Below are 26,547 nucleotides of genomic sequence, written 5' to 3' on the forward strand. Positions count from 1 at the left end.
TCATGTTAAATTGTCTGTGTTTGACAAAATGTGCTGATTTTTCACATGTGATAGCAGAACTGAATTGGGCATGCACAGGATGAGTCACATCATTTGAAACTTAGCCCTGATTGGAGAAATTGGAAGTGTTACAACTGACCCACGTTACAGCTATCCCCGGTCTCCCCTATGACAAAATAAAAATGAAGAAGCGCTGCAATGAAAACGTCCAGATATTCAACAGCTGGAGGAGGAATGCTCCCTCGGATGTCAGACTCTCTCCCTCTCTTTCTCTCGCTCATGCTGTCACAGTGTCTCTCCACGCCCCCTCTCCCTTTCTCCCTCCCAGACAGCTTCTTCCCTCCTCTCCGCCGCTGGAAGCTCAGTTGACCAGCGTCGCAACTGAGCGATGCGCCTCTCGGAGAGCCTGATTTTACGCCAGATTTGACATTTACGCCGCAGAGTATCCTGCATTCGTATATTTGAGTGACACACAATTTAAAAAAAAATCCCTATTCATTTAAATTTTTTTTACATAATAGTCATTTTGAAGAAAAAATATTCCCAGGACAAGGTTTTCCAATACATATGTGAAAACTGACCACTAGCAATAGATATTTTACCTTCCGAACGATTCCCCGAGGGGAGGATTTGCTTTTCAACAACGCAGATTTCTTTGATTTTGAGAGCAGCCAGTGAAAACCGACAACTTTGATGAAGATGATACAGGACACGTCGGACAAACTCGCTTGATTTTGATGAATTTCTGAGCTCACAGTACGACCATTGAAGAAGCATCTTCAGGCAAACTACAGGGAGAAGATCTGCCTCACTAACAGGCTGTTATAAGGTAAATCTCAGCTTTGTCTGTGTATCTAGAAATCTAAGAGTCCCTTGACGTTTCCCTAATATTGATTTACAATATGTGGCGGCCATAAGTGTGGCAGCACTTACAGAATTTAACTAGCTATGTATAAATATACGAGCCATGATTCAAGTATTAAAAAACAAACATTTACAGTATTAATACAGGTTGACATCTGTTGTCTTTAGGGGTTTTAATGAATCTAATCAATAAAAATACTAGAAATCTTTAGCACCTGTGGTTTTCTTTGTCTGTAATCTGGATATATATTGTTTTTTCTGACCTTTTCAAAGATATTGCTTTGAGTTTTTGAAATGACATTTTATGATTTTTTCTTAAAACGATTAATTTAATATTAATGACAATAATCTTTACAGCCATATATGATCTTCCTACTCCTGGTAATCTCAGGAGCTCCTCAGGGGTTTCGTCTGGGAGCTCTGATTTTCTTCTGAAATGTATTTTGCTTGGAGAAAAAAAAAAGTTAAAGAAATAACCAGTCACTAAAACTCTGTGGACTTGATGAAATGTTGTTTTGTTGAATTTTAAACATTAAACATTGATGTGAGGGACAGTGGTCCAAGCTAGGAAAACAACAGCATTATTTCCTTGTTTACAAAGAAGAGTGCAAATGAATTGGTTAGTAACAAATTGGTAAGTTACATCACAATTTTAGGGCTCAACGAGCTGTAAAAGAATTGCTACATATGAAAAAGCATCAGCTGTCCCCTTTACCTTGATGTCTGGTTGAAAAATAGTTTCCAAAAGCAAAGTTGTGCTGAGACTGGAGATATACCTTACACTCAGCTGGATGTCCTTGTTGGAATATCTAGCAAGAAAAGGTTTGTGGTCAATATTGTTTCACATTGTCATTTTATGAACAAACAGTTTATCAACAAACAACAACAACAAAATTAGGGTGGACGTTGTTTGGCTGTCAGATCACTAAGAATTTCTCAGCTTAACTAGAACTACTTCTCGATCAATTCAAGAAATCCAATATCAATCAAGAAAAAAAACCCCAAAACAAAACCCATAAAATCAATTACATTTGATTTCTTCACCACAATTCTTTTTGCTTTCTGAGTGACAGTTAACTGGACTAGCATTGCACATCGATGTACCATCCACATCATTTGGCCTGTGTTACAGTTATTGCCATCATCCTGTAACCAGTTTGTACTGTGTCCACTGTGCTTGTGCCATACGAGCATGCCCAAATAAAAAGGTGGGGTAAAGTGCTTTCAAGGTGGGGCATGAAGTTTGAAGTGGGGTTGTAACAACATGTCAGCCAAATATTGGCATTGACCTTATTGACTTTTTATTGGCATATCTAAAAATTAGATGGCATTTAGCAGTGTCAGTGGCCTGTGTTCATCTCCCGTGTCTCTCTCTTGCCTGTATCAGATGTGGTCTGACTAAATGTTGAAAGATTATTTGATTAATTAAGATCTCAAAGACTCTTTACACGATTACCAAGTATTACTATTGGTATTGCCCAGACTGGTATTTTGAACACTGACATTGGCTGGAATTTCCTAATGTAGCGTCTTCACTCTGGAAGCAGTTGAACCAAATTAGCAGAAAGCCTATACTCTGAGAAAATGCATTGACAAGGGACATATTTTTAGCTTCATGCATTGTAACAGTGGCGTTATTGTCGTTTTTTGCGGCGATCCACAATTGTGTTTGTATATAATTGCATACCGTAAGACCTTTTCTGTCCACAAACTACCAACTTGTGCTAGACTCAAATGCTTAAATTTAAAACAGCTACATTGCCATATTTAGGGACACAAATACTCCCATATACACCAACTCTACACACCCATAAGTGTGGCAAGGTGGACACAAAGCACACACAAAACTTCCACTCTCCTCACACCAAGCATAGCTCCTCTGTGCTTTGCTGCATAAGTTTGTATCAGAAAAACACTTTCCAACTTCATTCTTGCACTTAGACTTCAATTCTCCGGGGTCTGAAATCCTGGTTTAGGGTTTGGGGAGTGGCCACTGGTGCATAAGACCAACAAAAATCCCTTACTGATGTTACATGGTGGTCGGGGCGAAAGTTTTTGCTGATTTTGTGGTTTTCATGTCATGCAGTACTGCGTGTGTTGCAGGCTTGTTGCATCATGCTGCTCTCCAAAGGTTGGGCAGACGCACATGGATGGATTTTAGAAAAGACTCTGAGCCAAGAAAACTCCTTTCCTGTTGTTGTTGGGTGCATCTGTCTTACAGGCCCCTTCCACCCACTCAGTCTGCTACAGGGTGGGAACATTGCTCATGCATATGGACACCTGCAGGGTTGTGTGTACAAGTTTTAAGTAAATTGTTAAAAGAGGGAGAAAGAAAGAAAGAAATAGAATAGGGAGATAAGAGTTGGGAAGGAATGATAAAATAAGGAAGAAAGACCAGAAAGTACAAAAAAAGTAGAAACAAAGTTAGTGAAAAAAGAAACAAAGGATCACAGTTCACAACACTAATCAGTTATAAGAAAATACACAAAATGACTAAACTGTATGGGCAAAAATTAAAGTTTCAGGGCAAACAGAGCCACGGGGAGGAAAAGGATGGCAGAAGATGAAATGGAAGAAGTGAATAAAGTGAAAAATAAATAATCTGATGTGGACTAACAAAGGAGGAAATCAACGCAAGAATGAAAGGATGGCAGGGAAAACAAGGGAAACAAAGATGATGGAAAGAGAATGGAAAACAATGGGAACAGATGTGATAGGACGGTAGTCAGAAGAAAAGAAAAGGAATAAAACATAAGAAAGGGAGTGTGCAATACAAAAAAGTGCAGCAAAAAAAAGACAAAAGGAATGAAGGAAGAAAGCAATTTAGCCAAAAAAAGAGACTGACTGAATGAGTTATTTAATAAGTGGAGTAGTCCAGTGATGAGCCAAGAAAAAAAAACAGTTTGGGAAAGGAAGCAATCCAAGGCCAGAAAGACGGGATAAAAAAGAAAGACGAAAGAAATGTTACAAAATGAAGGGAACAAAAATAAAGGCAAACAGGAATGAAAATGAAAATGGAGCAGACATGCGGCAGGAATAACCAAAGAATGAAGATGAGGGTGGAGGAAATAAGAAAGAAAACAAGGAAAAGAGATGGAAAAATAGTCAAAGAAAGAAAAGAAGGACAAAGGTGAATAAAAGAAGCAACAGGTAAAAGAAAGAACAACCAAAACTGTTGATGTATCACTGAAAAGGGACTCGAGGGAGATTTGGAGGGGTTCTCTCTTACTCCTCCATCCCTCTCTTCCTTGGACCTCCAGCCCTCCTGTGGCCCTCAACCTGAAACCATCTGAAGCCCCCTGCGTGGTTGCTGGCCTCAGGCCTCTGTTGTCTCCATACTTTCCCTGCTGTTTGTACATGATGGGTTCAGTCGGTTCAGTCCAGCTATAAAAGCACCACTCCCCTTCTTTCTCCCCTGCGGCACAGGCAGGAGTTAGCAGGCCTCATATGGGAAGAGGAGGAAGAGGAGGCCTCACTGGTTCTCTTCATATCCTTCGCTTTTTTCCCCTTCTCCTCTTCTGTGCTCCGGTCTCCTTTCCTCTCCCACTTGGCTTGTTGGTTGGTTTGCGGTAGCATTTTCAGGCCTAGCCCTGGACGAGACGTTCATTTTTCTCCTCTTAGTTTCAAACCACTAACTAACCACTGGCTCCCTGCATCCCCCCCACTCCTCTGCATCTAAGGAATGTCTTATTCACCTCCTCTCTACGTCTCTCTTCTCTGATTCTTACAAGCTAAAGCGCACATGCGTTGGTGCCAACATCTGCAAAGATACACACATGTATCTTTGAGCATACATGCTTTGAGCACACATGGCGTTACTTTTGCCAACAGGCGGACACGATTCGGCAACCCCACGTGAACACACACACACACATTTTGACACACAAAAGCCCCCCCCCCCGGACCCGTCAGTATGTGCCGACCACCTGTGAGGGTACACACACAGCCATAAACCTCCCTTTCTTCTCTCCCTCTTTTCCATTATCCTCCTGAGAGCCCAGCGCTGGGGCCTTCGCTTCCAATCCAAACATAGACCAAATTCCGAAAACCCCGACTCAAACCCCCCCCCCCCCCCCCGTCTCTCTCTCTCATTTTCTCCTCTCCCACCCCTCTTTCTTTCTTTTGGGTTTGTGTTTGGAGGAAAGAGGCAAACGAAATGCTGGCCTCAGTGAAAAAGCCCTGGCAGAGCGAGGGAGTGAGTTGTGAGGTAGAGAAAGAGAGGAAAACAGCCTTGTCTCCTCAAGGTTGGGAATTATGATTGTAAAGGAGCCTCAAGTGCCGTCGCAGATGGGCGTAGGATCTTGTTCTGTGTTCAAGTGGCCTTAGATGTAGACAACAATATGATGACTGTTTATTTTTTTTCTTGTGGCTACTTTGATGATGTTAAATTTTGCGTAGGTGTCAGTCTCAACAAATCTCTAGGTCTGCTAGGAAGCCTACATGAAAGATTGTTGGCTTAATTGCTGCCCCTCCCTGAGCCAGGTTAGGTCGGAGGTGTCATCCTGTTAAAAGGGAGTTTTTTCTTCCCACTGTTGCCAAGTATTCACTCATAGAGAGTCGTTTAATTGTTGGGGTTTTCTCTCTATTGTTTATCTCCCTGTTATACTTCACTATATGAAACGTCTTGAGCCCACTGTTGTTGTGACTTGATCTGAACTGAATTTGACAAATGTGGTAAAGCAAAGATTCAACACTCTTTAAAACAGTTTCCCTTTTTAAAAGTGATATACTCAAACTAATGACACAAAGTAACATTTTGGAACTCTTTTGGTGGTCCACTACTTTTATTGCACATTCAAAACCATTGAAAAGTAGACCCAGAGGATCTAGATTCAGAATCAGAATGCTTTAATAATCCCTAAGGAAATTATGTCATGTTCATGTCTAGGGTCTTCTTGTTGCTTGATGCAAAGACTCCATCTGATCTCCAGGGTCTTTGCTATTAAACTGCGTGACACCATCTTGGAAAGCGCAAGTGCCTTCAGAAGAAAACCTTTGTGTAAGATAAGGAGTCTGACGAGGGATTTAAAAAGCACTCCAAACTTTTTTAATAAGTTATTCCACTGAAGGGAAAATCAAGTGGCACTGGTCAAAGGAGCTTGCAAAGAAAAGCGTCTGGACTTCTTTAAGTTGCTTGAAGACGTTTCACCTCTCATCCGAGAAGCTTCTTCAGTTCTAAGGTCAAATGGTGGAGAGTCCCAGATATAAACCTAGTGGGAGTAACCCCCCACAGAGGGACAAAAGGACCCCCTGATGATCCTCTAATCGCCTGAGCCAAGGTGTGAAACTGGGTGTGGGTCCCAATCAGCCAGAGTTTCGGGTATGGCTCACCTTGGCTCAGGCGAAGTAATGATGTAATTAAAGTTGTAATGTAATGAAATTAGCGGAGAGGTGAGGAACAGGCAAGGGTGGTGTTGACCCAGATCAGTGGCATTAAAGTTGAGATGAGAGAGATTGTTTTTATTGTTTCAGGACTAATCTCCACTTTTTAATGGACAACTTGCAGAGTTAAAATTATTACACTGTAAATCTGTATAACAGATTTGCTTTAATCTTGAAACAGTGAGAGCAATAAAGAGCTTGTAATCCCTGCCATATAGGAAAGTCAGTATCTCCACCTTAGATGCATAGAAAAGTAGGACAGTATCACCACTGTGAGTAGTAACAGAAAGAAAAGGACCTCCAGCTGCTAGTGACAGAAGATTGTCTGGACTTAGTGAAAGGCTCCTCCAAACGAAATGGTGTCACCTCCTAGGTGAAGTAGTTTTGGAAATGCCCAAATGGGAGGGAAGACTGGGGAAGTCCCAGGATGTGCTGGAGAGATTATAATTGGCAGGCTCTGAAACATATCCACCCAGAAGAACTGGAGGTGATAGCGAGGGATAGGGAAGTCTGGACATTGCTGCTTACACTGCTAGGCCTGTGATGTGACCCTGTGGCTAAACATTTATTTCTCTCCTCAAGATCTTCCTTGCCTTTCTTCATGTGGGCTGTCCTGTCTACTTCCCCGTCTAATCTCCTTGGATATAGCCGCCTTCTTTTCTAAGGTTGCACAAAAAAACACCCCTGTTTTGGTTTCAGATTTGGTTCCTGTCATATTCAACTGTTTTTCACAAATCCAGAGAGAAAACTGGATGAAAATGTCAATCTGCTTGTTTCCCACAGTGTGAGGAAGCCAACTTAGTAATGGATTGTTTTGTGGAATCTGGAAGGAATCTGTTGCAGTGATTTACCTATAGCTTAAAGGTAGCCGAACCTTGACTCTCTATTGAAATGTGTACAAATGGACTGTTTTTCTCAGGTGGCATCTGGCCCAACTCCTATACTGACTGGCACTCCTACAAGACTCATAATGTCTGCTAGCATTAAAACAAAATTAATTCTTCCTGCTCAATTCTCAGCTGACTTTTTTCCAGCTCATTACTCTGCTATTTGATGGAGCCTTTTTCCTTTCCCTCCCTCTTTGTTTCCTCAGCTAGAATGAGAGGAACGGTCCACAGTACAGCTGGGATTGGTTATTATTTACTGGCTTGGCACATACACGAGCACACGCATACGAAAGCACGCATGCAGAGACTCCCTCACACACACACACACACACACACACACACACACACACACACACACACACACACACTCACACTCAGTGGAAACAAATTGGGTGAATCTGCTCTGCACGCAGGAATGTGAGGCACATGTGTTTGTGTGTTTTACGTCTGGATGACAGAGCTGAGGGAATGAAAGAGGGAGGCTGAGAAAGAAAGAGGAAAGAAGGACAAAGAAAAAACAAAAACTGAGGGAAAGGGAAAAAGAGAGACGGATTTCTGGGATGCAGACTGTGCTTGGCCTCGTCTGTCTCGCCTGACAAGGTTAAAAACACTTTTCTCGCTTTTCTTTCTGTCTTTCATTTCCCACATCCCTTCCCGTTTTTTCATCCTCCACTCATTCTTTTCCATCATCCTCCATTCTCTTTTTTCGTCCTCTTCTCCATCCGTGGTCTTTCTCTTTGAAGGTGGCAGTGGATGAAACGGTCAGGATGGAGGGCCCGTGGGTGGGTGTGGGGGTTCTGTTGCACCGTTGACGGCAAGGAATTACAGAGAGGCAGAGGGGAGAAGTGAAGTCTATGTTGATCTTGTCCTGCTGCCAAATGGTGGGATGGTGGTAGCGGATGTGTTGCAAGGCATTATGGGTGGGGGTTCTGAACGAGGTGAAGAGACAGATGTAAGAGACTAAACTAAAATATAACGAGAATGAAAAGTAAAAAGTTAATAATTTCAGATTGAATCGAAGACTGCTGCTCATAGGGTTCGATCGCAGGCTCACAATCTGCTGGTGTTCCCGTGTACGAGACAGAAGCGGGACAGAGCGTTTCAGTCTGTGGCTCCTTGACTTTGGAACAGTCTCCCACTGTAATTACATTTAGCCGACTCTGTGGACTCAGTTAAAAAGCTTTTTGTCTAACCAGGCTTTTTGTTGATACTTTTACTTTTTCTTTATCTTGTTTTTTGTGTTGTTTTTGCACCATTTCATTGTTCAATTTGAAAGGTATTTGACAGTGTGATCCCTTACATGTCAAAATGCTACTGAATTGTTGTTGTTGTTGTTTTTTAAACTTTTATACATGGGTATTTTTTGTAACAAAGATTTTCTGCTAAAAAAATGATCTCACTTGATGTCAAGAGAATTCCTAAGCAACAAGTGGCAACATAACCTATCCGGTTGTTCAGTGATGACGCGACGAATCCTACTTCCGGGCCTAAAGTAGTCTGCGTTTAATATGGCTTTTGTGTTGTTAACATGTTTAATGTTATGTATTTTCTTCTATTTGATCTCAAAAAGCTCCTAAAACAGTCAGTGATCACTGTTGACCTCCCTCGGCTTTTATTACCGCTAATCATTTATTTAAGCTCAGTTTTTAAAACCTTAGGATGTAACTACAGCCCAGCCCATGCAGCAGTATATGAATGACTAACCTCGTATTGTGGATGGATTATCTCAGTTGTTCTCCTGGCTGAAGTTTGGTCCTTTTACAGCATCCTGCCATGCGATTACATTTGTTCCTGACCACCGAGAACACTCACGTTAACTTTTATCGAGTGGAAAAAAAGTTAGCTTGTTTATATTATGCTAACATAGCTGTGTCGCTAGCGGTCACGTAGCACATCATTATATACCAGCTAGCCAAACTTCAGTAACCCTACAAACATCACTGCTGTTTAGTTTTCTGTCTTCATTTATGTTGGAAGTGATAACAGAGCTGTACGTTTTAATTTGTTTCCAAAACCCCGCAGTCAGGACATGCTATATTGTATTTAGATAGAAGCTAGCGAGCTAACTCCCTGCTAACTTCTAACTCCGTTAAATGTCATAAGTTCCGTTTTCATGGATGCCTGGATGTTAAACTCAAGTGTTACACCTGGTAGAGCAGAACGCTGATCATTTTATTAAAGATGAAAGACTTTAGACAGTTTTTCAACTCTCAGTAATGCCACAGTGATCGTTTGATACATGGAGCTGCAGCGGAGTTTAGACCCAGACACGGCTAGTGACGTCAGACTGAACAACCGGATAGCTGATCATCAAAAAAAAAAGAAAAAAAAAAAAGAAGAATATAAATTTACATGTGGACATGATGTTCATGGACTTTGTGAAAATCTTCACCTGGAAGAAGGTTGTTTTTTTTTCCATTTTCAGTCACTTAGAATGCAGTTTATGTGTGGACGAGTGGCCAAAATGCATTAAAAAGGCTACCAAAATACCAAAGCACACGTGGACAGGTCATAAATACGACGATGAGCCTCAGATGATGGAATAAACACATTCGCTGTTACATTAGAATATGCTATTTTTAGATTGATGAAAAGAATTGCCCGACACACCCTTTAACAGAGTAGTGAACTCATTGGAGGTGTTTTATTGCTTCCATGAATGTGAGCATTTATCATCAGAGAGTGCATGTGAACATCGATGCAGAAGTTCACATGCCAGTTTTTGTGCCTGCGCAGACTCAGAAAAAAACAGAGTACAGCATGCCAGCTATGCATCGACCCTTTAGCTGGACTTCAGTGAAGTGTAACAAGAATGCCTCTTTGTGGCATTTGTGTTCATGTCCAAAACCAAGTATAATTAAACCAAAACCACTGTGAGATCAACATATCTTTTGGAAAGATGTTGCTGCTATAAAAAATTTGACTAGCATCTATTTGTCATAAAGTGCATGCTTGGGGCGCTGTGTCTGTGCTAATTACTAACTAATTAATTACAAATAATTATGAATTCGTTTTTACAACATAAGGCATGGGCTGAGTCAGACAGGTAGATACAAACAATGATTTAATAAGTGAAACATGCTCACTTTGCCCTCATGTGGTTTAATTACTGGCAGTGATGAGCATGTTCTGAGTTAACTAAGCCATTCATCTCCCCCAATGTTTTTGATTCTTTTAGGCCATGCATATGTTTTAACATGCAGTGTGAATGAGTGCTCTGTCTGTATGATTTTCTATAAGTGGTTTTTATAAGCTGTATTACTGCTATGGTGTTATGGTTATGCGTATTCTGTTGTGTTCAGAGTTTACGTACGGAAGAATAGAAAATTTTATACTCTGATTTAAACCATATGGGGATGAAACCCTCAGCTTTTTGTCAACAGGCCAATAATTTGTCCCTACATTTACCACTGACAGAAACTTTTCATAAGGACAGATAATACATAAACCATAGCCATCTATTATAGTGATTCACTTTTCTAAACTAATACACAAAACATATTAAACTCTGCATCAGTGCAACTGCTGCACATTTCAGATATCTGATGAAACAGACGTAAAAAGTAAGTAAACAGTGAGCAATTTCTGTTTCTTACACTTGCAATGAGCAAAACAATCTCAAAACACAAAACAGACGTACTATACCAGTGTGGGCCTACTTTATAAAGCTGAGCAACACAGGCTATTCTTTAAGCTGCAGGTAGAGGTGAAGTGTCTGTTAACTTATTCATTTAAATCCAATATTCATTCTTCTCAGAATAATGGTTCTTTCAGAGCTAATTGGCTGATTAAATGTTCATCAGTTAGCTACTTCCTTTGTCTGCTTGCTGCTTGGTGTTGAGCGAAGAATGAACTGTTGGTTTAATAAACCATTTGGTTGGTCAGGGAGGAGTACGAGTGTACAAAGGGAGTGAAAAGCTCTGGAGTGATTTGGTTTGATATGGTTAAAGTGAAATCAAATCACCCCTTTTTCTTGCATTCATTTGACCCATTTCATTAATGTAAACACAAAGGAGTGGTTTCAGAGTGTTTCTTGAAAAGAGTTAGATTTGACAAAATTCTTAACACTGAAGAATTAGAGAAGAAAAACAGACCCTCTTTAACTAAGGAGTAAGAACCGTTCAGTTAGTACAAATATGCTCTTAACTTCCACCAGCATGAAGTTTACTATACATGGTTATGTTCATCTTTGAGTTATGAAGGGATAAACTGTAACGAGGGGGGTTTATCTTTTATTACAGCTCTTCCTCAACTGATCTTTCCATTTATAAAGCTCCTATCTGATTAACGCCCGCCCACCCCATGTGCTCTAAGTGGGGGCGTCTTAAATAACTCTCCAGCATTTTCCTCCCAGGGCCTATCTTCCAAAATGTTCAGCAATTTTTTTATATATGATAAAAAACAGGTATCCCATATTTTTGCAATAAACACACATATTTCACTGCCTAATGTCCCTAAATGTGATTTTCAGCATTCTGGATGCTGTTTAAGAACCTGTTGATCGAGCTTGTTCCACTTTGTTTATTTTAAAGCAAATGTGACTCTTTGGTCATAGCTGCACTGGAGTCTGTTTGGGATTTAAATATAAAAAAGCAAAAACTATTGTGTATTTGGCATCTGACACAAATGAATAATTAACTTGCAATCGAATAAAAAATGCTTCCATTAGTGTTAGCTACACCACTATTGTACTTTCTACAAAAGATGCGTGTCGTGTACTTTATGGTCAGAAAAGTACATGTCAGTGAAAAAGTGCCTTGAACCTGCACACTTTCTAATGGTTAGCAGGGGGCGACTCCTTCGGGTGCATTAAGAATTTTGGTTCTATGACAAAATGACTCTCTGCTCCCTTGCTCTTTATACAAAGTAAACATTTTGTTTAAAGATCAAGTCCTTTCATCCTTTCATCTACTTTGAAAGTATGATAAAGCAGGTTTGGTTCATTCATTGTTATGCTACCTAGTGTATATAACAGAGGTTTTTTTTAAAGGGCATTGCTGACAACCATATGGTTGATTTTAACACAATACATATGGTGAAGAATTATGTTAAAAGTCTGTAAATTTAGTAGACATGGAAGATGTTTTTGTAACAGGTTAATAACTGTTATTACTTGTGACAGCTGAGGTCACTACTAAGGGTGTTTTCACACCTATAGATTGTTTAGTCTGGTCCGTATAAGTTGATTAATTTGTAACTGTAACAAACCCACAGCAGACCTGGGTGCACGTTCACGTTCGCTGTGCAGGTGCGTCTGCCTTCCCTGCACAGCACTGCAAGCCCCACCCCGCCACAGTAACCTTGTAGCTCTTTTGTTTTGTAGATTTGATTTCTTTTCACACAGAGAAAAATCAAAATGAACTCCAAGCAAAACTAAATGCATCACTACAAACCACGAAAAAACGTTCAGCTCGCTTCTTGTCCAGATGTGTCTGGGGTGGGAGCAACAAAAGTAAACCACTGATTGTACCTTAATTGTACCTTAATTGTACCTTGGCACATCCCAGAAAAGCAATCCAAGGTGGTTTTTAGTTCAAACTTGTAATGTACACCTGGTAGTTGGTTCAGATCGTGGTCGGCTCACGTTCACACTATAAATGAACCACTCTGGAGTTAATTAGGGTCTTGCTTTTGCTCCTCACCTGAGTGTGATTACCATGTTCACACCTGCACAAATGAACTGCACCGAGGGAGGAAACAAACCCGAGTTTGATTTAAGCGGACTAAACACCAGCAGGTGTGAAAACACCCTAAGGAACAGATTTCTAAATACAATTTGTATTAGCAATAACAGTTTACTAGAAGCACTGGAGGATCATTGCTGGTGGCATTTCAGACAGTATCAAGTGTGCAACACTGCAGCTTCCAATGAAGTTGACTCCCTGATTATTGAAGTTGTTGAATGTAAAAACAAACCCTAGGACCTAGTCATATAGGCCTACAGACTGGTCAGCGACCTCTCCTGGAAATCTTTGGTTGGTTGGAGAAAAAATATGCATTCCCCATTCATTGGTGAGTAGTTGCAAAGTAGGTGTTACACCAACAATCCTCCTTGTGATCCATGATGTTGCAAGCGCTCGCTAACCAAGCAGTCAAAATGATGCCTGTTTTCAATGGCTACTAACCATTTTCAGCTACTGATGACCAGCATCCTCCAGCACCCACTCGCCAACCTGTTGGGGAATACCCAGTTTTCTGTAATAACCTGTGTTTGGCAGGGGGACTTGGACTAGTCTCTAAGGCTCCGTCACTGGGCCTTTAGCGATCAAGTTCACCTATGGTCAGTCAGAAACCTCTAGCAACCCCTCACCATCTGGTTGGGGAATATATATTTTCCTCTAGCAGCTGGCGGTTGCCATGGAGTTTCTGATCTGTCTCTTGGGCTGACTGGGGCTTTAATTCAAGGAATTAATAGGAAAAGCATTGTTTGTGTGAGTGAATCTGAGCTTGAATAAACAGCACTGTTCAACTTTTAAAGTTGGGTTTTCTAATGTGCACTTCTTGTCATGACACTTAGCAGCTCAGCCCTTTTGGAACAAATTTTTTGGTAAAGTGAGCAGCTACTTCATGCCTTTCAAAAGTCTCCCTATAGACAGCAAGAGTCAGAAGTAAGCTTATTGACGTATAGAGATGTGAGATTTGTGGTATGTTTCAAGTGAAAAAAAGACAGTCGCTGATTCCAGAAGTTACACCCGCCCACCCCCCGCTCCCCCTCCCCCTGACAGTCGCCACCACTCCCTTCATAAGTGGTGTAGACGCCAGTGTCAGTATGAGAGACACTGCAGGCTCTACTGGTAGCTATTGCAGACTTGCTCGGTACAGTTGCATCACTTTGTGCTGCCGAGATGCAAGAGAGAGAGAGAGAGAGGGAAGGCCGAGACATGCCGAGACAAATAATGGGAAAAGTGTGAGGGGAGGAAAGGGTGGGAGCCCATGTCTGACTCCCACAGTTTCTGTTTTCTCCTTGCCATTTTTCATCGCCCACTCGCTCTCAGTCTCCCCGCACTGTTGCCGTTTTTCTCTCTCCTGAGGGAAGTTCACCCTCGTGAATGCTGGCACAGAGCGCGCGCCGTGAATCAGAGTTGACATCATATAAAACAACAGCGCAACTCATTCTCAAGTTGTGAACACTGACAGTAAATTTCCTTTTTGCTGCCGTGGCGGTGAAAAGAAAAAAAAGCCGCTTGATTGCAGCGGAGGTGGTTTTGTTTTTGTGACTGGAGTTTGAAATGTGATATAGTCATTAGTGTTTTGGATGATCTGCACAGTTTCTCCGGCCCTCAAAAAACATATTGTGCAACACTTGGACTTCAATGAGAAAAGAAAAACTCGTGTTTGTCCTCTTTCTTTAAAAGAAAAACAAACTTGCCTCCAAGAACTTGTTTACCTCCAACTCACCACAGAGTGTGTGGTAAGAGGAACCCCCCGCTGCTTCCTCCATGCTTCTCAACAACCTTTCTATGTCCTTAGAAACCCTTTTTTTCTCCCTAATGCAAACCAGTTGTTTTGTTTTTTTGTCCACTGCTGTTCAAACAGGTGTCCAATTTCATTTCTCACGAGGGCACCTCGGCCTCTTTTCTTTTTGTCTCTGTATGCCTCCACGTCACAAAAACAAAGCCTCCTATCATCCTCACTGTTGCGGCGGTCTTGCATAATACCTTATAAGGACACTGAGTGGAAGATCAAAGAATATATAAACCTTAGAAATCAGGCCTGACGTTGTTCCTGGAGTGATGGACTGGCTTAAATCTCTTTCTCTGTCTGCTGCCTTGTTGAACCTGATTCCTCCTCATCCTGACAGCTAGTTTTTCACACGTGGAACAAGCATAGGTCTAGAGTAAAACATAAAAAAAACAATCATTGAATACCTACACTGAAAAAGGTTTTTACTTCAAGACTGTGAAGTCCATGCCTGATCCAAAGCTTTACAGTCTATCTTCTCAGTTATTAACACTGTCATTTCATGTCATTGTATCTTGTTCGATTTGAAGGACAGAACAGGAATAAAAACAAGTCGTGAAACTGGGGAGAAATAAAAGAAGGGAGCTCAAAAATGCACTGGAGAAGAAAAAGTAGGAGAAAAGAAAAAGGAGTGGGAGGTACAGAGAACAGGAGAGGTATGCTCCGCTGGAGGACTGGGAGAGGAAAACCGCAGGAAGGAGTGAGAGGGAGGGAAGTAAAGCGAGCGCACGAGAGAGAGAGACAGGGGAGGAAAAATAAAAAAATAAGAGAGAGGGAGAGGCCACATCGGGGCACCGTGGAAGCAAATGTTTCCTGTGAGAGGAGGACAAACTCTCATGTGTGGGTGTGTTACACCTGAGGGGAGGGGATAAACTGTGTGAGCATATGTGTGTGTCTGCTTTGCTTCATATATAATAGCGTCAAAAAATCGAACAGTCAAAGTGGGATTTGGATGAGTCTAATAACGATTTGTGTGCTGAGAATACACACAGCATCAGCAATCCAGTCTGAGTGTAAACCAGTACGTATTTCCATGCAAAAATGTGTAAGCAATGCACTTTGTGTGTATGCGTGTTTGTCAGCTTGCCTCCCTTGTAAGACTTATGGGGTTCTGACAGGCATATCTAACCACTGTGTGAGGACGCTCCTGACTTATGAGGTGTTTTGGATTTCAAACAAATGGGTTTAATGTAGGTTGGTTTTAAGCATAACTTTGTTGTTGAAGGTTTGAGGTACACAGCAAAATCTCCAGTGTTAAATTAACACTGGAGAGTGTCTATATGGGTCCACACCTCTGAGTGTTAAATACAACACTGTTGAGTGTTAAATTAACACTTTTGACGGCGTTATATGTTTAAAAGTAACCTAGTCAGTTTTGAAGATTAACAAAGACTAACACTGAGCAGTGCTGATTTTCTAACACTGGAATATTTCTAACATTTTGAGTTATTTTCCAGTGTTAGAAAATCAGCACTGCTCAGTGTTAGTCTTTGTTAATCTTCAAAACTGACTAGGTTACTTTTAAACATATAACGCCGTCAAAAGTGTTAATTTAACACTCAGAGGTGTGGACCCATATAGACACTCTCCAGTGTTAATTTAACACTGGAGATTCTGCTGTGTAGAGTGGTGCCATCTTTCAGTGAGTGACAGTATGGAAAGACCATACAAAGACCATACCAGTATGTACTATACTGTATAGGACAGTGAGTGCATGCACTAGTGCACAAGTATGTACATATGCTTGACTGTAAGTCTGCAAATAGTCAAACTATGTGTTTTTGTAGGCAGTGGAGGATCCATAAGTGGATCTGGGCGTGCTGCCCAAATGCAGGTCACTGAGGGGAAAAAAGGGGGTGGACCCGTTGGGAGGTTGGGGGCTCATGTGTGGTTATGAGCCATACACATGTCTACTGGTGTGACATATGGTCCTGAGTGTGCGTGCTGTTACAGTACCTCCAAATAGCTGTGTGCGTGTGAGAGAGAGAAGTCAACAAGGTTGCTGTGGAATGTGAAACTTAGTGTGGTGAGGTAGCTGGCAAGCCGACAGGAGGACCTAAACACTGACTTCATTGTGGTTTAGCCTCTGCCTTATATTATGTCGGGGGATTGTGTCGGTGATTGTGGAAGAATTTGCGGCGACAGCAAGTTTAGAAGTTAAGGAGGTGTACATGTAGCTGGAAGGTTTAATCCAGCCGGTGAAAGTAAATTAAGAATGCTCTTGCTGCCAGCTATCATTAAAGAGTCATATGGTGAGACACACTGTGGAGCTTTTGCAGTTGTGTCACAAAATGCACTTACAACCCACGTCTGGCGCCAGTTAGGAGTTCCACTGGAGGCAAACACTGACTAAATGCAGTTTAAATACTGTTGTCTTTGAAACGGATACCTGCAAACATTTCTGCACTGTGGGTGTAAGATTTTAAGTGAACTCTGCAAAGTAGAAATGTTTTCAAACTGTCTTTTTTGTAGGATGGGGAAATATTTTTATTTTACCATTGTCTTGTCTGTATGCTAGGGTTGCAATTAAACGCAAGGGCTAACAGTTAAGCCTGGTTCGGTCTTTTTTCTTTTCTTTTCTTTAAAGTAAACTTGCAATTAGCAACATATATATCAAAGTTTTGAATGAGGAAACACCTGGCAACTTGATGCACTATGGAAAGAAGGCAAGCTGGTGGAGGCAGTGTGTTGCTACGAGCAATGTTGCTGGTAAACCTCGGGTCCAACCATCCATGTAGATGTTATGTTGACACGTACCACCTACTTAACCATTACAGACCATGTACACGCTTTCATGGAAATGGTATTCCCTGATGACTGTGGCCTCTTTCAGCAGGATAATGCTGGAGCAAAGATAGTTCAGGAATGATTTTAGGAGCACAACGATGAGTCTAAGGTTTTGACTTGGCCTCCAAATTCCCCAGATCTCAATTAAATCAAGCATCATTGGGATGTGCTGGACGAACAAGTCTGAGCCGTGGAGGCCCCACCTTGCAATTTACAGGACTTAAAGTATATGTTGCTAACATCTTGGTGTCACATACCACAGCACACCTTCAGAGGTCTAGTGGAGTCCATGACTCGATGTTTGGAGCAAAAGAGGACCAGCACAATATTAGGCAGGTGGTCATAATGCTATGACTGTTGAGTGTATATCTATGTTATAGTTATGTATGTATAACATAGAGTAGATAAACCTCATGAACTCATGAAAGAATAAAGTTACGTTGAAACCAAGCACACCATTGTTTTTCTTGTGACATTACCAATACGTTTGATGTGTCACATGGCCCTCTTCCTATTGAAAAAACAAAAGTTGTATCCAAGATGGCCGACTTCTAAATGGCCACCATGGTCACCACCCATGTTGAGGAGTTTGCCCCCTCACATATACTAATGTGCCACAAACAGCACTTTAATATCACCAACCATTCCCATGTTATTACGGTGTATCCATATAAATGGCCCACCCTATATATAATACCAAATGTAATTCAACATTAGATGAGCTTTTTTTGACATCGCGTACACACTCCCACTGACACGGAGTGAATAACAGCTGTGGAATTCTCAGGTGCAAAAATGTCGTGTATTGCGTTGACTTTCCCGGCAGCTGTCAAGCATTTCACTGCGGGTTTGGTCCAAGAATTTCCCCTCTTTGGTTTTCTGCTGGGAGATTTTTTTTCTTTGCAGCACATATCTGCGTCTTGAGTCATTTAGTCTAACAAGAACCCATGAGTTTAGTCGTTGGCTGGGATAACTTTTGTCGCATGCTTCACCCAGAGTATCATACCATCAGAAGTGGAAAACTACTGAAAAGTCTAGTTTAGGCCCTCGAGTGTTCACCACAGAAATGCAGAGGATCAAAGTAACAGGCCCACATCATTATGATTTCCCCCCGGGAACTGAGCTACAACGAAAATTGACAACGAAAGAACTAAGCCCTGCTATTTTCAAATTGCCTTATTACAGAATACATGACCTAGAACAACTAACATTTGTAGGTAGTATGTTAATTAACAAGTATTCACAATTTAGTGAAGTGTCATCTAGACTAACTGTTACTATTACTTCAGTTTGTGGGATATTAAGTAGCTTTTTGTAACAGTTTTGTGACTGTCATTTTAGAATTTTTTTGGGATTATTGCAGAATTATTTCTCATTGCATCTGGAAGTCTAAATGTGGATGCTCTACTACTAAAGAGAGGAATATTGTTATCCAAATTCTAAGAGGGGAATGATAGCTGATGATACACCAGCGGATATCCCATGAAGAAAGATGTGTAACTCTGTACTATTTGTGTGAATGTTGAATCTCGAGAGCCTAAGAACCTGGATCAAGAAAAACGGATGATTTTAGTCATACAACTCACTTTATTGAGTGAATTAATTGAATTTATCGTATCTTTTAACTCATCTGTAGCTGTAAGATGTGCAAAATTATTTTTTTATTTAATAACCTGTTATATAGTCGTCCGTTAGCACGGTGGTGTGAAAGAAATGTCTCCCTGCGTGTAAATGAGATTGTTTTGATTTGTGGGTCCCAGGTATTTCTTTCCCAGATGAGTCAGAGTCATTTCAGAGTGTGGGGAGTTGTGGTTAGCACCCACAACAGACTCAGTATCCCTGAGTGTGAGAGAGAGAAAAGGGAAAAGAAATGTACAGATTTATTCCAGGAGGTTATTAAAAAAAACACATTAGTAAGCAAGTCCTAATAATAAATTTGCTTTCATTGCTCTTTACTGAAATAAAGACACTTTGTTTGTTAACTTGCTTGTCTGTTGCTAGGTGGGCAACAATAATCGGCGGCCATGTTGTCTGTGGATGAGCCACTGGACTTGAAGCTTCCCTCAGGTCGCACAGACGGTCCAGGGATACTGGGAAAGAGGAGCTGCCCGTCCTCTATTTGTGCCCACATCAGCATCAAACGACTGCGGCTACAGTGCACAACTTTTCCATCGCCTCCTTCTTCTCCAGGTACGAGTTAACCTGGTAAACATCTGGCAGTTTTAGCATCACCGAAATAAATTCTCCATCATTTCTACTCTCCTAAATACACACATGACATGACTTTGATATTGTCATGGCGCAGTAATTAAGTTTATCACTGTGGTAATGCAATAGCGTAATAGGTTGATTCTCTGTCCTCACTTTCCTGGTAACCTATTATTGCAAACCCAGTGAACAGTAGCTCATTTGTGTCCTCGAGAAGATTGTCCCCATTTTTGTCAGTGCAGCTCATAACAAGAGGAGTGTGACACTGATATGAAGTGACCTAAAAAAAATACAGCACCTCTGTGACATTCACAAACACAATGGACTTTGTGTCTTCATTCTTGTGTCAGCTTTTGTGCTAGGTATTACTGCATTGTGTGCTTCCGTCTCTGTTTAACACAGAAACACTGCTGTTGCTATTGATTAAAGGACCCATGGGCAGAAAATAGAAACTGAGATTACAACAAATTTAGTTGGTTGGTTTGCAAATATAGTCTTAGGAAGGTTTCTGGAGAGCTAGGCAGGTAGGACGGGCTGAGAGTAGAGGGTGCAGGCAGAGGGGCTGAAGCTGGGGTGAGTGGTGAACCTGGGACAGAGAGAAGAGATTTTGAGCTTCACACAAGGAAAAACTTAAGCCCATATAAATAATAATAAATAGTCCATATATCACCATATAAAGAGGACCTAATCCATCATTCACAATGGATGCCGTGACTGAACTAATGAACAATGCCAAGGTCCTCCCTTCCATGTTTATGGAAGCTCTTGTTATTAAAAGTCTCATTCACCCAGTCATGCACACATCCATACCCAAGTGCCTTGTCTAACATTTGCACATACACTCAGACTCTGAAGGATGGATTGGGGGCAACTTGAGTTTCAGTATCCTGCCCAATGATGACTTCACACACAGTCTGGGGTAGACTGGGAATTGATCCACCAACCTTCAAACTGATAAATGGCTTGCTTTAACTACTGATGACAAACAAAGGGCTAGTAGCTATTGTGTGTCCAGTATGGATGAAGCACCATGCACTTACATTAATGAGTTCTGTGTGATTGTTTCAGATAGCTGCGATAATAACAAAATGAAATGGCCTGGGAGTCGCTTTGTGCTATTTTTTATGCGACTTTCTTCGTGTTTTGAAAAGTGCCTCATGATTTATTTATTACTTTTATTGTGATTGTTATAAAATCTAAGAAGAAGAAAGAACAAAATAAGTCAGTGGATTATAGAAATCTTCTACATGCCTCAATGAAATTGAAAAGGTATATTTAAAATATTTTGAAACATATTTAAAAAGAGTGAGCAGGGGTGTTGCTAAGACCGTGGCATTACCTGCAAACAATAACGCGTTGGTAAAATTACAGGGACATTTTGTGAAATGAACCTCAGCAAAGCAAGAAATCAATGAATCATGATACTGCGATGGGTGTAATAAGGATCCTGCTTTATCTCTAATCTCTAATCTAGATTCCCTGTCTTCCTCTCAAGAACGACCTGGGTCCTGCTTCACCCCTCCAGCCATGGACCTCAGCCTGTCCCCCTCCTTGCGCCATGCCTCTTCTCTCTCCCCATCCCCTTCCTCGCCATCCTCCCTCTCTCCATCCTCTCCCATGGAGTCCCCTCAGAGCAGCAGCAGCCCTCAGCCACACCTCTTCTCTCGGGTGAGTCCATGTGTTTGCTGGAGTGCACTAATGCTACCGCTCCTTGCGTTGCTGCACTTTGCAATTAGTGTGCAAACACGAAAGTTGTGTTTTGCTTGTTTCATCAGTTGACTTGGTAATGACTTCAATCTCTTGTGACATTCCAGAGAGGACATGGGGATTAAAAAGATTTGAATTGAGTGGCTGGGTGCAGTATACTTAGCATGCAAAGCATCAGACCGAATCAATACTTTGTATTAAGACCCATTTTTATAACAGCAATTTGTGAGCAGTGTATCAAGCTTGAAAAATGATTGTTGTCAAAAACTACATGTCAATTTGCGAGTCTAGATAGCGGTTGCTAGGATTGTGTGGATAGCGTTTTAGTTTGTTTAAAAATTAACGGGAGAAAAAAATGACATCTTCTATGTTGCACATTTGTATTGCCAAACCTCTGCTTCGAATTTTGTTGACCTTGTTGATCTTGATTTGAGATATCAAAAATCCTGCTCTTCACATACAAGGTCTAAAATAATCAGGCCCCATCTTATCTTAATGACCTTGTAGTATCACCGTATTAGAGCACTTCACTCTCGCACTGCAGGCCTACTTGTTGTTCCTAGATTATTTAAAAGTAGAATGGGAGGCAGAGCCTTCAGTTTTCAGGCCCCTCTTCTATGGCACCAGCTTCCAGTTTGGCTTCGGGAAACAGACACTATCTCTACTTTTAAGATTAAGCTTAAAACTGTCCTTAGCATATAGTTAGGGCTGGATCAGGTGACCCTGAATCCTCTCTTGGTTATGCTGTAATAGGTGTAGACTGCTGGGGGATTTGCATGATGCACTGAGTATTTCTTCTTCAACCACCTTTCTCACTCACTATGTTCATAGACCTCTCTGCATTGAATCACAGTTGTTATTAATCTCTGGCTCCCTTTCACATCACGTCTTTTGTCCTGTGCTATTTTGCTCACTCCAACCAGTCGCAGCAGATGTTCGCTCCTCCCTGAGCTTGGTTCTGCTGAAGGTTTCTTCCTGTTAAAAGGGAGATTTTTCTTTCCACTGTTGACAAAATGCTTACTCATAGAAGGTCATGTGATTCTTTAAGATCTCAGATAAGCAGAAGTGAGGCCTAGGAAATGGTAATCATTTCCCTGTGTCAGCACACTGGTCGGATTAAAATGCACATGCCCCTGAATTGATGTCTTAAAAGTATCAAAATGGATGAGATATAAAAAAAAGATCACCAACTGTGAAGCTGTTGTGAATGTGAATATAATTTTTTTTGTACAGAGATGTAGTTGTTACAGCTGGATTTTGGCATTTTACAAATGGGAGCGGAACCCAAGAGGACATTAATAGAACAGCGGTTTTTGGGACTACTAGCACCTGTACAGCTCACAAATGAATATTTTACAAGCTAACTGGCTGCTGGCTGTAGTGTTACCTTCACAGTACACATGTGAGTCACATCTGTCTCTCAGCATGTGAGCATGTGAGCATGTTTCTAAAACAGTTCCTTTAATGTTTGTCCAGCTTTTGAAAAACCCAGGAATGTCACATTCCCCTAACCTGAGCGGGGTTCATTACAAACACATGTGTGTTGCACTCATTTTAAAGACGATTGCAAGAATAAAAAGAATAATAAAAATGTTTTACAAGCACGCACTCCAGGTACGTGTATGTATTCATGTAATCACTTAATCTTCTGAACAGGCATGACCACAATCTTAGAATTCTCACACCGGTGACTAATCGTGGCTGAATGCGCTCCATTTTTCTTCAGCAGGACTGAATAGAAAAGTGATCCAGGGAGTGAATCTAATTTGCCGGTGCAGCATCTGCACACAGCCACGCAGTGATTCTGTCTAAATCAAATTTTAGCTGTGCTTTAATGGTGAAAACATCAAACACACAACTCCTTTAGTTACGGCACAAAATCTACCTTCTTGGACCAGATTTATCATTTAGCAGAGAAAGTCCTCATTTTTACATTATCAAGCCCTTTTTCATTGTCATCACTGGATTTGCTGAAGTGTATTCTATAAATCAAAAAACAAATGCAGACCTTCAATCCCCATTTAATAAACATACATGTCATGGATGCAAAAGCTCTTAAATCGTACTTTAACACACTTGAAGTAAACACGATCAGAAGGAGTACATTATTATTTCACAACCTTCCTCCATTTCCTCTGATAGTTGTATCTTTCTAATGATCAAGCTCAAAGTGGCAGGCTTTAGTGTTAGGTCAGCTTCTTTCTTCATCGTTAACGGTGAAGTAAATTAATTATTTTTCTTTTCTTGTGAATAGCTAATGAACATCTTGCCTTTGTTGCCACAAAATTCTCTTGCTCTGACCTCTCTCTATCCTCCTCTGCTTTAGGAATCACCTTTTCACCGAGGTGTGGAACCTGGTGCTTCACCACAGGGCTATCCATTTTATGTCCCAGTTAGAAGTCCACCAAGAAGCTACAGCTTTCCCTCTTCCATGTTCATCAGTCAGACTAGAGAGAAGCCGGTTTCTCCGGAACCCTCCATGGATGCTCAGTTGGCCTGTCGTTGGATGAAGGTACGTGTAATTAAATATTGTAGGTTTAGTTATACTTATATATTAGTTATATGTTTATTGCATGCATTTTAGCAGAAGCTTGAGTCATATTATTTTGGCAGATAATATTATTAATCATGTGTCGCGCTTCAAACCCTACACTTAATAGCAGGCACAAGCAGTTTCTTCAATGAGGGTGAAAAAGAGCCTGCAAACATTACTCTGACCACTAAGTGGCGCTGGAAACAAAATATATAAAGCTGAGAGTTACAGAAAAAGAGGTCAGCGGGGATAAATGCTATCAGAGGTTACAGTATAAAAAAATGAGTGTGGTGTGCGGTGTGATCTAGCAATAACAAATGAACCATTTTGGTGTGAAAAGGGATTTACTTTTTCATCTGTTTGTATAATTTTAAATAGATAAACTTTGTGTTTTAAAAAAAATATAGTTGGGTGAATTAAAAGGTCAAAATCAACCATTTCCTATATTATATTCTGGTGTTTTAAGAACTAAAGGATTAATAATTATGTATAAAAAATGAATGAAAAACAATGAAGTACCTTGATTAGGTAAACTGTACAAAACGTAACTCATATATCAGAACAACAGATGCTATGATTAATGGACATGCTCTTCAGTACGTCACACTTAAATTTATTACATACAGTAAGATCATCACGTCAGGCTAATAATAGCCAGAATCTCCCTTTTTGCTAGCAGCAGCAGTGTTCCTCAGAGTGTTTTCACCTGTTTTTTTATAGCTCTCTTACACCAAGCCACAGTTACCCATTAATACTCACATTCATACCGCACACAGAGCCATCAAAGTCACAGAAATGTATAGTTGTGTACTAAGACTAAGTTTGAAGATGGGATGAACCATAAATATGAAGCAAAGAAGAATAACTTTTTGTGATGATCAGCTTGCACACTTAAAGCTTGTGTCACACATTCATGGGGTTTGTGACTGTTGTGAATCCACAGGAAAAACTCTTTTAAAGATTTAGAGTTACCCATCAATAACATTATGTTTTTATGATGGCTTTATCCGAGCTATGAAATGATCTTTTTATACTTACACATACTTATTACCTGTCATTTAAACTGCAGTTGACTCTGCCAAAGTTATGTTTTTGATAGTGTTTGCTTGCGTGCCTGTATCATGTTATTATAGTTTGACACATGTCACATTTGACCTCTGACCTCACTTTAAATTTGGCATCTGCCTTTCCTTCAAGTAGACCCCAGAACGTTTTATATCTCTTGATATAACCTCAAGCAAAAGATTACAAGCTGCCTATTTAGTTAGAAAGATACTCTCGTATAATATTATATAATAAGCTCAAGTTTATGTCCAGTTATTTACAAATCAATGCCTATTATCCACGACCTACTCCTACATTATATTAATTTAATTAGACAAAACATCTGTCATGCTACCTGATTTTTAGTGCAATAGAAACTTTTTAAAATAAATGTTTAAAATATACAAATTTATAGAAAATACTATTGCTGTGAAGAAGGACCACAAATGGACACACTGTATGGGTTTATTTTCCTTTTATTGCCATCACACACACTACTGACAGTCTCTTTGTCGTTTTTCCCCGGCTTGGCACCCACGCGAGCAGCTTCCAGCCACACTCTGACACACCTCCCCACTCTCTGCTCCGGCTTCACTAAAAATCAGACAGGAAAAGAGAGAGAGCTCATTAACTATAACACCACACACGTGTCCCACCAACCTCCCTGGCACTGCCCCTTGAGCTCACTGCACCACCCCTCCCCTGCAGCTGAGCCAAGGACCACACCTCTGCCACAATCGCCTATTGGTTTGTTTTGTCTAGGATGATTCTGCTTTTTCATTTTATTTTTTAATTTACATTAAATTTACAGATATAAAATCCATATCCTGGGACAATGCAGAAAATTCTAGAGACAGAGGCTTATTTTCTCTTTAATCCTTTGAATCAGAATGCTTTATTAATCCCTAAGGAAATTGTGTGGGTTACAGTTGCTCCAAGACAGTAACAGTAAAAGACGAAACTATTTAAATAATACAATATGTTACGGAGTTTACAAATTTAGGAAATAGCACCTACTGTACTGAACTGTGGAACTGTAGATACTTTGACAAAGGTTGCTTTTAATGGTATACTGTTCAAACATTTTCAATTAAAAAGAAAGAGTGACATAAGAAGAAAAAAACATCAACTGTTTGTGTGAAAGTTTCCTAAAAAGGTCACAATCAGGTTTCTTATCAGCCATGTGCTTCATTCCCTCTTTTGCCCTTCAGTGCCACCTGCTGTTCGATTCACTGCAGGACCTGGTGGATCACATCAACGACTTCCATGTCAAGCCCGAAAAGGATTCTGGATACTGCTGCCAATGGGAAGGCTGTGCTCGAAATGGGAGGGGCTTCAATGCAAGGTATTCTGTGGCTTTATTCCATTGTCATGAGGATGACACAAAGCATATTTCTCATAAAAATTATACCAGTCTCTAAGCAACAGGTGTTAAAAGCAATGTAATTTCCGGTACCCATCTGCGAGTCGCTTGGTACCGGGCCGCGACAGTTGAGGCTTGAGTGCGAAATTTATGGTTCTCAGGGTTTTTATTGGTTTTTAGCGTTGTTTTAATTTTTATCATTTTTATTGTTAACTCGGTTTCCCTGGGTCTTTTCCCGTATATCATGAATAAATCTTCTGTTTTTGGTACCAGTACTGATTTTATTTTGTTGTATTTATCCGCGACACATT

At 40.7% G+C, this 26,547-nt stretch overlaps 1 protein-coding gene across 3 annotated transcripts in view; it reads left to right on the forward strand.

The window, feature by feature from the left end:
• The first annotated feature begins 343 nt into the window (after positions 1–343).
• LOC309708743 (zinc finger protein GLIS2-like) overlaps positions 344–26,547 on the forward strand; it is a 30,890-nt gene continuing 4,686 nt past the window's right edge. The window contains exons 1-5 of one of the 3 annotated variants that reach the window (XM_082537025.1): positions 344–829; positions 19,383–19,571; positions 21,064–21,257; positions 23,623–23,808; positions 26,085–26,218. In XM_082537025.1, the coding sequence (XP_082393151.1) occupies positions 19,406–19,571; positions 21,064–21,257; positions 23,623–23,808; positions 26,085–26,218 (680 nt within the window). In that variant the 5' untranslated portion in view covers positions 344–829; positions 19,383–19,405. Of the gene's footprint in view, positions 830–7,604; positions 7,734–19,382; positions 19,572–21,063; positions 21,258–23,622; positions 23,809–26,084; positions 26,219–26,547 lie in introns of those variants that run through there. The other 2 variants (XM_082537027.1, XM_082537026.1) reach the window with 2 other exon arrangements.

This window comes from Aulonocara stuartgranti (genome assembly GCF_965226115.1).
Source record: "Aulonocara stuartgranti genome assembly, chromosome: 6".
NCBI classification, from domain to species: Eukaryota; Metazoa; Chordata; class Actinopteri; order Cichliformes; family Cichlidae; genus Aulonocara; species Aulonocara stuartgranti.